We start from the raw sequence: 14,173 nt of genomic DNA, 5'->3' as shown, positions 1-14,173 counted from the left end.
GGGGGGACATGATAGCACTTTTCAGGTATCTAAAAGGGTGTCATAAGGCAGAGGGAGGGAACATTAGGAAAAAGTTCCTAACTGTGAGGGTGATCAAACACTGGAACGAATTGCCAAGGGAGGTGTTAGAAACTCCATCACTGGAGCTACTTAAGAAGAGGTTAGATAGATGGCTTTCAGGGATGGTCTAGAAAATGCTTGGTCCTGCCATGAGGGCAGGTGGCTGGACTCGATGGCCTCTCGAGGTCCCTTCCAGTCCTTCTCTTCTATGATTCTATGAATGGTAGTTGTAGGTAATTCACACCCCTCTCCTGTTGCATAATCAAGGCTGATGTAAATTTGATATCAACAGGGCATGAATAAAAATCCACTGTTTGCACTATTCACCCATTTATTACACCACCTTCTCCTTTCCCAAGAAAAATAACGGTGTTAGTTTTTATTTTGTCAAAGATCTACAGACTTGTGAATAAGGAGAGGATTCAGGTCCTGCAAGGAAGAAGGAAAGCATGTGGGATGATGGAACTGTACAATCTGTGTCTATGCTTGCCAGGCAAAGCACTTCAACTTCTCTAGGAGACATTCTTGGGGACAGAGGGCATGAACATGAGCATTTATTAAAGGCACAGTGATGTCTCACTCAATACCATCTAGTCTCCTGTTCTTTTTCTTTTCAGGAAGGAAAGCTCGGAACTTCTCTAACCCGTCCAGTACATAATGTCAGCTGTCAACGATACCAAATTCACACATTCAGTATTCATTCTTACCGGGATAACTGGGCAGGAGAACACTCATCTCTGGATTTCTATTGCCTTCTGCTTTGTTTACATTATTTCTATAATAGGAAATTCATTCATTTTGTTCATTGTAAAAACAGATCCAAGCCTCCATGAACCCATGTACATTTTCCTTTCCTTATTGGCCATCACAGACCTTGGCTTATCCATAACCACTATACCGACAACACTTGGAATATACTTGTTTAACTCTAGGGAGATCGACCTGAACGCCTGTTTTGCCCAGCTATTCTTCATCCACCTCATTCATTGCACTGAATCCTCTCTGCTCCTATTGATGGCCTTTGACCGCTTGATTGCAATTTGTAACCCACTGAGATATGCTTCTATCTTAACCTTGCCAAGAGTAGCCACAATGGGACTGGTGTTTGTGCTAAGAGGGGTGGCTTTAATGATTCCATTCCCCCTTCTCTTGAAAAGGTTTCAGTATTGTCGAGCTAACGTCCTCTCCCATTCCTATTGCCTGCATCAGGCGGTCATGCAGTTGGCTTGTTCAGACATCACAGTCAACTACATCTATGGCATATTTACTACATCCTTCACATTGGGGTTGTACTTACTGCTTATTCTCCTATCTTATGTGATGATTCTCAAAACAGCGCTGAGCGTGGCTTCCCACAAGGAGAGTCTCAGGGCCCTGAACACCTGTGTCTCCCATATCTGTGCTGTCCTTTTCTTCTACACAGGAGAGATTAGCCTCACTGTGATATACAGAATCAGGGTGAACTCTTCTCACCTTCTTGAAAGTCTCCTGGGCTATGCTTCTCTGCTTATTCCACCTCTGATGAACCCAATCATATATAGTTTGAAAAGCAAACACCTCCGTGCAAGTATCATTAGGGTGTTCAGCAAATGAAGTGTCATTTTGTCGCCCATTTCCACCACTACTCATATGGGCCTTGAAGCAATTGGGTTGCCCAATCCATGCTGGACTGCTGTTTCTGGGTGAACAAAACCTTTATTTTTACATTGTGCAGAGAGCAGTTAGATTAGATCTATGGTCTGAAGCAATGGGAGAGGGGCTGTCCCCTCCCACTGGTGGGAGAGGACAGGACTATGGGGGAAAGAGACCAAGGCAGTCTGGAATGTTCACAAGATGCTTGTTTTCATGGATATTGACGGCATTGATGATATGGTAACCCATAACGTGATGTATCTGTTGGTGCCCCAACATCATGGTTCATGTTGAAGCGTTCGATAAAGAGAAGTTATATGAATGAATTTTTTCCCATTTCAACTGGCTTGTGACTGTTTTGTCTCTGGTTAGAAATCCACAGGCCATTGGAAAAACTGTTGAACTGTTTTGCAATCACACTCCTGGCTTTCTGTGTGCTCTGGATACTGTGCGAACCCTCAGCACTTCACCAGCTGTGGAGGGGGTCATTCAAGGAGCAGAGCCACCCACCCTTTCCCAACATTCACAGCCAGGTGGATGTGACTGAGTCACGTCAAAACCATGGTTAAAGTAGAGGCCACAGGAGAAGACATTTATTTTCTCCCTCCCAAATTCCATGTAATGGCTCTGTACACCGGATGCCCATTGAGTCCATTCCCCAGAGGTTTCTCCCTCTGCCCCATCTCTCTCTCCAGGACTACACCCACTGTTCCTCATTACTTGAGGCTTCTGCTTCACTCCTGGCTAGAAGTTAGATCTGGGCCCTGACTCCAGTTACCCACGTACCTGAGCCACTTTGAGAAAGCTGAAACAGTCCACCTGCTCTGGGTAAAGGATGTGAGGCCAAAGAGAAGACCTCCACACATGTGCCAGACCCAAAGGAGTTCCCCACAGAAGGTGGATAATCTGCGACTCCCCCAGTAGCCTGGTCTCCAGGACAATTTTTACTATGGTCCAGTTCTGGCCTTCCCAATGAGGAAGCCTCAATGAAAGTGGAAGAGAACGTGGCCTAATGCAAACAAATGGGTAGCAGATGAGCTCTCAGAAGAAATGGAGGATCTGAATTAATTCTGTCACCCAGGAAGCACCATGATGGTGGTGGGGCTCTGAGTAATGGTAGTTGTCGTAACAGTAGTAGACCTTGGGTTACCATGGATAAAATAATGAAATCACACCCTCCTCCCCCACGAACAGGGGCTCAGCAGCTTTTGAACTTCCCCTACAAGCAGTGGTACCCAACCTTTTACGTAACACTTCATACTTCAACATGACAAACACTACCACAGGACACCCACTTTTCTCAGCTAAATAAATTGTACATTAGTGTCACATTGAACTTACATTTACTGTGGTTATGGTCTTACTAGAAAGGTTAGCACACAGCAGCACATATAAGAAGCTAAATAAGGATCAAATGCATCAATGTTTCAAATCCACCACAGAACACGGTGTGTATGAGAGATCAAAAAAAAAAAGGGTGATGATTAAATGGGTAACTGCTGAAAATTTTGGAGGTTACTCCATGGTTGCAATGGGGAAGGGGGAGGTGACCCCAGAGAGCAGGAGAATCACTGCAAAGGGCCACAGAGGTGGGAAATTGACAACATTTTACAGCATAATTGGAAAGTTCTCACTGCACACCATGGACCTCCAGTGATCTTCTGGTCTGGAAAGAAAGTGCCTTTTTGCAGCTTCCTGTACAGATCAGTGTTCCGAAACATATATGTGTCATGCATCGTTCCACAAGCAATCTGTGCTCGCATCCCTGAAAATGTCCACGGAGATCCGCAAGCACCCGTATTTCCAAGAAGAAATACCCCTATTGACTAACGGACTTGAACACACGAGAACTGGAATACATATGTAGTCTATAGGTAATTCCCTAAGAAGGAAAACCATTCTTGCAGAGCCTTCCACCGTATCACCAGCATTGCCAAAACTGTGGGAATAATGGCCCTGTAAGGCACTGGGGGAAGGAGACAAAGGCAGGCACTTGTATTCACAAAGTGATTGTGGTCGTGTAAAATGAGAGGACTGGTGAAATATTTTCCCCTAAAGAGACATATCAGTAAGTACTCCAGACTCAGAATTCATTTTCATAGAGCCAATTAAAGGGAAGTGATAGAAATCTTGTTTCCCATTTCACTTGGTTATCACTGTGCCGTCTCCAGTTAAACATCCACGGGCCATGAAAGAAAGCTGCAGAGGTGTTCATCAGTCACGGTCCTGGCCCTTCTTGAGCACTCTAGGTACTGCATGACCCTTGAGCACAGCACTGGATGTGGACAGGGTCTGCTCAAGGACACAGCCACACACTCCTTATCCACAGTCTTAGTGAGATGCCTCGGACTGAGTTGTGTCAAAGTCATTGTTGAGTCAGGGGACCCAGGAGAAACCATTCAGCCGGCCCCTTGTCCCACTGATGGTTCTGCACAGCACATACTTGCTGAGTCCAAGATCCACAGATGTTGTGTATGTCAAGGTTTGAAACACAGGGGCCTCTCAAGATTCTCAGCCAAAGATTCCACCCAGCTCCCCTCCATCTGTGCTGCCCCATCTGCTTAGAAAACATCAGAAATTGTTCACAGCTACCCGACGGGGTACAGGTGGATTGTGTCACAGCTCAGTCTAGTCAGTAGAACCCCCATCCCCTCTCTGATCCCAACTAATCACTTTTTTTTCCATTTTAAGTCCCAACACAATTATTCTCCTCTCCCCAGAGGCCCCTTCCTGTGTTCCATCTCTTCCCCCCAAGACCGCACCCACTGCTTCTCATTACCCGAACCTGCAGCCCCACTCCAGGTGAGAAGCTGAAATTAGGCCATGTCTGGATCTGCATAGGGCCCGGGAACCACTCAAAGGAGCCTCAAACGCTCCTGTTGCCCTGGGCAGGGAGATGTGAGGCCCAAGGGATGTCCTAAGCATATGTCCCTGCTCCACAGGATGCAGCCAGAGATGGTGACTAGCCAATGGTGACCCAAAATGGCCTGGGCTCCAGGGGAGTTCTTAGCATGGCCCAGCTGTGTTCAACCCATGGAGATGAGCGTCAGAGGAAGTGGCAGAACAAGGAGATGGGCCTCATGCAGAGAGATGGGGGCAGTGGAGAGAATGGGGGGGGGGGCTCAGAAAAGGTGAAGGAGCAGGGGATGCAGCAGGTGCGAATGAACACTAACCACATGGAGCAAAGTGGTGCAGGGTTTGTGAATTGAGGAGGAGGATGAGGCATCATCTGTGAAAAAAAACAGAGGGTAAACTACTCTTCACTTGTCTGTACTTGAGGATAAACACGTAAATGTTATGCCAGTGTTTTCCCTGGTAAGAAAAATGTTAGGAACTCCCTGCCACAAGATATCAAAGGGCCAAACAATTATCTGGGTTCAAAAAGTAAAAAATATGCTTATGGGGCAAGCAGAAAATATAATTGCAGTAGTGAGTTTTTTTAAAAAAAAAAAGATTAAGAAGGCTCTAAACATTCCTGATTCACAACACAGAATATCTCTATTGACCAAAATATCAAGAGGAAACTTTCCTTGGGAGCTGGTTATCTCACAGCTAAACCCTGCAGTGTTCCTTTATGCTCCCTGGGCAGCATGTCGAAGTGGCCACTGGGCTAGATGCACTGCAGGTCTAACCCAGTCTGGCTGTGCCCTATACTCTTGTTGGTGATGTGAACCTAAGACTGTGTTATGGTTCAACTTCCTTAAGCTCCTGGGTCTCCTTAGACTTGCCCCAGACTTGCTCTGGGAGCAGAATGATGTCTCACTAAATACTATTCAGTCTCCTGTTCTTTTTTTTTTTTTGAATTATTTATTTTTACTTTATTTTTTTCTTTTCAGGAACTGAATTTCATTAATCCTTGGACCTAGCCACTACACTATGTCACCTGTCAATGACACCAACTTCACACATGTAGTGTTCCTTCTCACTGGGATACCTGGGCAGGACAACATCCACCTGTGGATCTCTACTCCCTTCTGCTTAATGTACGCAATCTCGATAGCAGGAAATTCAGTCATTATCCTGATCATAAAAACAGTTCCAACCCTTCATAAGCCCATGTACATTTTCCTTTTTGTGTTGGGTGTCATAGACATTGGCATATCAGTAGCCACCATGCCGACCATACTGGGCATATTCTTGTTTAACTCCAGGGAGATCAGCCTTGATGCCTGTTTTGCCCAGCTGTTCTTCATTCACTCACTTCAATGCACTGAATCCTCATTGCTCTTGTTGATGGCCTTTGACCGTCTCATCGCGATCTGTAACCCCCTAAGATACACTTCCATCTTAACCCTGCCAAGAACAGCTATCCTGGGACTGGTGTTTGTACTAAGAGGAGTGGCCGTAATGTTTCCACTCCCCTTTCTTCTGAAACGGTTCCGATACTGTCAAAGCAATGTCCTCTCCCATTCCTACTGCCTGCACCAGGAGGTCATGAAGTTGGCTTGTGCAGACATTAGAGTCAGTAGCATCTATGGATTGTCCGTTACACTCTTAACCACGGGATTGTATTCGCTACTTATCCTCTTCTCTTATGTGATGATCCTCAAAACAGTGCTGACTGTCACGTCTCTCCCAGAGAGTCTTAGGGCCTTGAACACTTGTGTCTCCCACCTCTGTGCCCTCATGCTCTTCTACACACCAATAATTGGCCTGCCTGCAATACATAGATTCGGAGAGGGCACTTCTCCTTTACTTCCAATTCTCCTGGGATACGTTTACCTGCTGGTTCCACCCCTGATGAACCCAATCGTGTATAGCGTGAAAAGCAAACACCTTCGTGCAAGAATCATCAGGGTGTTTATCAAGTGAGGGGGCAGTTCATCACCCATCTCCTGCACTACTTACAAAGGCCATGAAAATCATGGGCCACCCAGTCCCTATTGGACCCTTACTTTTGAGATGACAAGACCTTCATTTTACCATTGTACAGATAAAGCATCATATGGCTGCTAACGCCTGGAGCACTGGTAAAGCACATGTCACCACCCACCTCTAAAGGAAAACAGGAACTTGGAAAAGGAGACCCAGGCAGGCAGCAGTGTTTACAAAGAGGTAGTGTGCATGTAGAATAAGGGGATGGATGAAATATTGTCCTATAAAAAGACATATCAGTAGGTGCTTCAGATGCAGAATTCATGTTCATGTCGCCAATTAAAGAGAAGTGATAGGAATCTTGTTTCCCATGTCACTTGGCTTATCACTGTCCCATCTCCTGTTAAACATCCACGGGCCATGAAAAAAAAGCTGCAGAGCTAGTCTTGCATTCGCAGTTCTGGCTCTTCTCGAGCACTCTGTACTGCATAGTCCTTGAGCACTGCAACAGCTGCGGACAGGGTCTTTTAAAGGGCACAGCCACCCATCCCTGCTCCACAGTCTGAGCCTGATGCCTGCGACTGAGCTGTGTCAAAGGCATTCTGGAGGCAAAGGACCCAGGAGAAACCCTTCAGCCAACCCACGCTTCAACTCATGGGTCTTAACAGCACACACCTTCTGAGCCTGATCCGCACCGAGGCAGGGCACAGCTGGGTATGTGAGCAAGGGTCTGAAACACAGGAATCCTGGCAAGAGACTCATGCAAAGACTCCATCCTGCTCCCTTTCATTTGTGTTGCCCCAGGTGCTTACAATAGGTCAGAAATGGTCCTTAGCTCCCTGACAGGGACACAGCTAGATCCTGCCACAGTCCAACCCACAGTAGAGCCCCCATCTGCTCTCTGAGCATGTCCAACTTCTTTTCCTTCCACTTTGAGGCCCAACACACTTCTCCTCTCCCCAGAGGCCTCATTCTTTGCCTCCATCTCTTCTCCCAAGACTCCCACTTATTCTCCTCATTACCTAAGGCTGCAGCCCCATTCCAGGTTAGAAGCTAGAACTAGGCCATGGCAATCGATGGCCAGAGAGCTTGATCTACTCTGAGGAGCCCCAAACAGTCCACTTGCCCTGGACAGGGGGATGGAAGGTCCAAGAGATGCCCTAAGTACGTCTTCCTACCCAACGCCAGCACCTCACAGAAGGCGGAGAATCCATGGTGGCCCGCAATGTCCTGGGTTCCAGGGCAGTTCTCAGTATGGCCCAGCTCTGGTGTGCCTGTGGAGATGAGCTTCAGAGGAAGTGGTGGAGCAAGGAGACAGGCCTAGGGCAAAGAGATGTGGCAGTGCAGAGGTCAGGGGATGTGAAACTTGAGGAGCAGGGGATGCAGCAATTCTGAACCAGAGGACCACAGGGAGCACAGTATTGGGGAGTTTGTGAGTTAAGGAGGAGGATGTGGCTTGAGGGGAGCAGACACTGACTATGGTTACACTGGCATGAACCGCCGGCTGCAGTATGCAAATGGCCGGTCTGAAAAATGCAAATGGCCACTCACTTGCATATTCACTCACCAGTAGACGCTGCCACCACCACAGAAGAAAAGCTGTGCAAATGTGGTTCTGCCAGCCAACTTCCCTGCCCTGTCGACAGCTTCTTGTACCTCACATATAGATGCACTGAGATCAGGGCTACATCAGGGTCCCACCGAGAAACACATCTAACATGTGTGTATAAAAGGCCTCTTACCACAGCTTCTATGACAGCTGGCTTCCCTCTCAGACGGTTGGCTGCTCTGGCAACTATGTGAGTCTTTGTGGGTGAGAGTGATGGGAAGGAAGTGGATTTCTGAGGGGTGTGTTGGACCATCACTGGGACGCTGGGAGTTTCAGCACTGTCACTGCACCAGTGTTTGGAAGCCACTGGGGTGGAATTTGAAAAAACAGTCTGAGGGCAAATCTCAGCTCCACGCCGTGGCCCTAGGACATGGACATGGATGAGCACTAGGTGGCTGGGCCAAGGCTCACACAGCTTTCAGCAATTGCTGCTTACACAAGAAGAGGAAACACAGATGAGAAGAGGCCAAATCCATCCTACGGAACAATTCTCAAACTGGTGCGTGAAGCTGAAGGAAAACAACAGCCAGGACACTTCCTTAGAAAATCAGCCTTGGCCATATAACTCACCTTGTGTGGAGTATCAGACAGCAACCCCAGATACGGCGTATTTCCAAAAGGCACAGTAGCAAAGTTAAAAGAAAACTGAAAAAGGACTGACCTTAACCGAAGTCCCCCAGGGACAATGTGCTTGTTGGAAGGTGGATGAGGAGATTAACTGTGAGCAGCATTATATCCTGGCTGTCTCCCCTCAGACTGGTCCTAGCGACACACTAGAGAAAGAGAGTCATCCATTGACTACAAATGCACATAGAATCAGAAATAGAAAGTGGAAACTCTGAAAAGGGAGTTGAAAGAGGTTGATTGGAGGCTAGTTCTGCTGTCTAGAGGACTTGTTGTGGTGTTTGAGGGTCAGAAACTTGGATCTGAGAGTATATCTACACTACCTTCTAGGTCAACCACATCAGGCTCAAACTTCTGGGGTTCTATTTTGTGCACTTAGTGGGAATGAGGAAAATCAAACTATCAGGGTTCTACAGCTGACCCTTACCCCCGCCTCAATCTCGCAAGGAGTAAGGGAGGTGGACAGGACAATTTCTACCACTGACCTCCCACACTGAGGTAGATATGTGGTTCATAGCTACGTCAATTCCAGCGTTGCAATTGCTATGGCTCGAATTGTGTATCTATGATGGACTTTAAGGTCTCGGGTTAGCCTGGTTTGAGACAGACCTGGCCTAGACAACCGACACTATTGTCCTCCACAAAAATACGATGCCCCAACATAAATGTTTCCCTCCCCTTCCCTTTTTGGGTATGAGCTCCCATAGAAAATGGATCATTTTTCTCAGGAAGCTCAGCGGTCAGTATGCTGCCCAGTTGCAGCTGTTTGAATCTGTGGGAGATGCTGGAGGCTTTTCATCCACTCCCTCTTGAATAACAAATAAAGGCAGCATTGGCGGAGCCTCTGGATGAACTCTGGACATAGAAAGGTCAAAACCTCCTGACCAGCCGGTTGTTGTGGTATTGTGCCTATCAACCTTACAGACTCCCTGCTGTCCTCTCCAATCTGTACAATGGCCCTTCAGCAGATCCTGGTAGCAAAGGCGCTTTTAGAGGGGGCTTGGAAGGATCTGAAGGGAGTAGAGGAGTCCTAGAGGTTGTAGGTGTCTCGGCCTAACTCCCAGTTGATCACTGAGATCTGTGCCTATCTTTGGGGCTCCTTTGATCTTGCGTCCCTATTTGCATTTCTTGGAGAGACGAGCAGGGAGCTCCCCTCCTGAAACATGCCTGGGTAAACTTCCATGTACAGATCCTTGTGCAATCACCCTTCTCTGGGTTCTACTCTGGGTTTCTGATGCAGGAAAGAGGGTGGCCCCGGGAAAATGAAGTTAAATTATTCAGTAGTAGTACTATTACAGTTTAGTCACAAGGAGCCATGTAACTAATTAGAACCATCTGAACCATGCTGCTGAGCCTGGATTGCAGGAACGGAGCCTGCAGCAGGGCTGCAGCCGCAGACCAGTTGTGCGGTATCATCCCCATCCCCTGTGATTTTGCCTGCTGTAGTTCACAGTTGGCTGTGACAGGTTTAAAGCAGATGCACACAAAGCTGAGGTTCCCTGATGGCCATGTTGTCCCCAGGGGAATGCGCCAGCATGCTTCATAAAGGCAGTCGCCTTCCTATTTGAACACACACTGACTGCTGCCTGTACAACCTCTCTGATGAGTCCTTGTCCTTAAGAGTGGCGACACCTTGTAGCAGCAGCGCCCCTTCTAGCAGGAATTGGGTACGTTGGCAGGTGTTATCTTCTTTGAAATGGAAAGTGAATGGTAAAAGCTGCCAGCCAATTGCATTTCCAGGATGTTCTGTGCAGTGGCAGAGGACTCAGCTGGGCTGTCAGGGTGACTCAGTGACAGGGCTGGCAGGAAGGCAGAACTAGGGAGTTTGGGAACCCCTCCCCTACCTCGGCTCATGCTCCCATGGGGAAAATTCGAGTTACACAGAAATGTGCCTGAAAGAGAGCTTGGAATGCTAAACTCGGTGCGTCATGTCATTATTTCAGTGGCCACATGCTCTGGTCCCGATTCAATAAACTACTCAAATACAACTTAGATGGGGCTACTATAAGGTGGGTGAACAACTGGCTGGATAACCGTACCCAGAGAGTAGTTATTACTGGTTTTCAATCCTGCTGGAAAAGTATAACTAGTGGGGTTCCGCAGGGCTCTGTTTTAGGACCGGTTCTGTTCAATATCTTAATTAACGATCTAGATATTGACATAAAAAGTACACTTATGAAGTTTGCAGATGACACCAAGCTGGGAGGGGTTGCAACTTCTTTGGAGGATAGGGTCATAATTCAAAAGGATCAGGATAAACTAGAGAAATGGGCTGAGGTAAACAGGATGAAGTTTAATAAGGACAAACGCAAAGTGCTCCACTTAGGAAGGAACAATCAGTGTCACACATACAGAATGGGACAGGACTGCCTAGGAATGAGTACAGCAGAAAGGGATCTAGGAGTTATAGTGGACCACAAGTTAATATGAGTCCACAGTATGATGCTGTTGCAAAAAAAGCAAACATGATTCTAGGATGCATTAACAGGTGTGTTGTGAACAAGACACGAGAAGTCATTTTCCTGCTCTACTCTGAGCTGGTTAGGCCTCAGCTGGAGTATTGCGTCCAGTTCTGGGCACCGCAGTTCAGGAAGGATGTGGAGAAATTGGAGAGGGTCCAGAGGAGAGCAACGAGAATGATTAAAGGTCTATAGAACATGACCTATGAAGAAAGGCTGAAAGAATTGGGCTTGTTTGGTTTGGAAAAGAGAATATTGAGGGGAGACATGATAGCAGTTTTCCGGTATCGAAAAGGGTGTCATAAGGCAGAGGGAGGGAACTTGTTCTTCCTTGCTTCTGAGGATAGAACAAGAGGTAATGGACTTAAATTGCACAAGGGGAGATTCAGGTTGGACATAAGGAAAAAGTTCCATACTGTCAGGGTGATCAAACATTGGAACGAATTGCCAAGGGAGGTGGTAGAATCTCCATCACTGGAGCTATTTAAAAAGAGGTTGGATAGATGGCTTTCAGGGATGGTCCAGAAAGTGCTTGGTCCTGCCATGAGGGCAGGGGGCTGGACTCGATGGCCTCTCGAGGTCCCTTCCAGGCCTACTCTTCTATGATTCTATGTGCTGATCAAAAGAAAACTCCATAAATATCAGTGACTACTTGCCAAATCACCTCCGGTTTATTTGCTCCAGCAAATTTAACCAATAAATCTCTTTTACTCTGTCTCTATTGGAGGCCAGGAGTTCAGAGCTGTGTTGCTCGAGGGTAACAGGTCCAATAGGGCCCATTTCTATTTCCTCCCTGGATGAGGGCTCCAGATATGCTGGCCTGCAGATACCCCACAGAGTTAAAAGGATACCAATATCACTGACCCTCTCTGGTCTGTGAGTGCAACATGTTCGGCCTCATACTCTGACCTCTCAGGAGGTGGACTCCCTTAATTGTTCCACTCATAGACTGGGCCTACAGCTACAGTACAATACTAATCTGAGTCAGCACCTTCCTACGTCTGCACAGACTCCCAGTAGTGGCAAAACAATCTGTGTAAGGAAGCTAGAGCCTGATTATATGCTCTTCCATCTTGGAGTTCTGCTGTTGTCACTCAAACTCTCTGAAGTGCTCACTGAGTGAAGGCTGTTCTGCTTTTGCTTCCCATCCTGGTTGCTTTCCAGCAGCTGGAAGTTAAATTTAGAAGACCCAGGTGGGTTTAACCTAATGCAGCCAGAACAAAAACAATAAAATAGTTAATCCACTATTGCTTTGGAGGAAACCTGACAAGAACTGGGATTAACATACACATTATTTATGGCAGCTCAGCTTCATGTCTCTCTCAATGTCATTCACAGGTGATAGATAGATACATAGATAGATGACAGTCAGGGAAAAAGAGAGGGAGAGAGCATCATGCCATTGTCATGAGTGAATTGAAGTTCCATTTCCATGAATGCTTGTGCATTTGGCTTTATATTCACTCCCACCAAGCTTCATTGTGCCTGAGTATCAGGTGGTCGGGTTGCTGTGTATTAGACAGTGTGAGCTCAGGGAATGAATATCTCATATACAGCCCCCAAAGTCTGTTGCCATGACTGATACAGGCTGTAGATTGTCAGAACAGAACCTGAGGAGAACACAGTCAGCTGTTAACTCAGAGACAGAAGAGCTACTTGGCTTTTGGTTGCTGGCACATGAGTGAATGAGGACCAGGTGCTTGAAACTTTTCAGGGTCTGAAGTAATCCAGAGGACAGATACTATATTTTAAGTCCCACTATAACCTCAGAAATTATGTCTGAAAAAAAGGCCAGAGGATAAAGAAATGGGTCACGTGTGTATGCAGGCTGAACCACTCTAATCCATCACTCTCTCGTCTGGCAACATGCATAATTTGAAATGAGCTTAGTTAACTGGATGTGAATTTATCATGGGTATGGCCAAGTTTTTTGTCGTCCCGTGAAGTGTGTTTCCAGCCAACAGTCCTGGCTCTCAGTGTTCCGCGTTGTTACTAAAAAGTTATTTACCCCAAATGTCTTCTAAGAGCCTAGGAAGCAGTGCAAGTGTTGGTAATGCTGCTAGACAATATTGACTTCTCATGGCTTGACAAAATCTCTCATTCAGCAGTGGTCAGGGCCCAAAGGTGCCACACTAGAGAACTTCAACTGGTACTAAAGCATAAATCTATACATTTTGTGCCGAAAATCTTTTTGTTTCATAGAAATATTACAAAGGAACATTTCATGACACACATGAATATGAAAAGCCAGTGGCAGAATCCTTGAAATCTCTTGAAAAAGGAGCTGTGGGAACTTTAGCGATTAACAGATTTTGCTTTCAGAAACATTTCCAAAGTTGTCCAAATACTATTCCCAGTGTGTTTGCATGGTTCTCTCTTTCTTTAGTGGAAAATCATATGACAATGGATCCTGAAAAGTAACTAGAAGCTGTTTCTAAAACTTACATTTGGAGTTGTGCTCTCAGCCCTTCTGCAATACCTGTTGAAGACTTTTCACAAAAGTGGTCTGTGTTTCAGCAAAGGCTAGGGGAAAGGGAAATGTAATGGTGTTTGTACGTAATTCACACCTATCGCCTCTCACACAAGCAAGGCTGAATAATTTTCACACTCAACTAGGTATGAGTAAAGATTGAGTATTTGTACTACTCACACGTTTGTGACTCCAACTTCTCCTTTTTCAGGTAAAAAAACTGTGTTAGTTTTTGTCAAAGATCTATAGAGCCATGCATAGTGAGAAGATGCAGGTCCTGCAGAGAGGAAGAGAAGCATATAGGATGATTGAACTGTGTGGAATGAGGCTATGCTGACCAGGCAAATCACTTTGGCTTCTGTTGGACAGTCTTGCGGGGTAGAGAGTATGACAATGGGCATTTCTTAAGGGCAAAATGGTGTCTCACTTGGTACCATCTAGTCTCCTGTTCTTTTTCTTTTCAGGAAGGAAAGCTCAGAGCTTCTCAATCCAGCCGAATACATA

At 46.3% G+C, this 14,173-nt stretch overlaps 2 protein-coding genes across 2 annotated transcripts; both read left to right on the top strand.

Moving 5' to 3' along the window:
• The first annotated feature begins 717 nt into the window (after positions 1-717).
• Positions 718-1,653, top strand: LOC142003143 (olfactory receptor 51G2-like). The gene has a single exon (XM_074979848.1). It carries the CDS (start codon positions 718-720, stop codon positions 1,651-1,653), a length of 936 nt encoding a protein of 311 aa, XP_074835949.1.
• Positions 1,654-5,568: 3,915 nt separating this feature from the next.
• LOC142003134 (olfactory receptor 51G2-like) lies at positions 5,569-6,504 on the top strand. The gene has a single exon (XM_074979836.1). The coding sequence runs from the start codon at positions 5,569-5,571 to the stop codon at positions 6,502-6,504; it is 936 nt and encodes a 311-aa protein (XP_074835937.1).
• Positions 6,505-14,173: the final 7,669 nt, after the last annotated feature.

Source organism: Carettochelys insculpta, chromosome 1 (assembly GCF_033958435.1).
Source record: "Carettochelys insculpta isolate YL-2023 chromosome 1, ASM3395843v1, whole genome shotgun sequence".
Lineage (NCBI taxonomy): Eukaryota > Metazoa > Chordata > Testudines > Carettochelyidae > Carettochelys > Carettochelys insculpta.
This window is presented reverse-complemented; position numbering and strand designations above follow the sequence as displayed.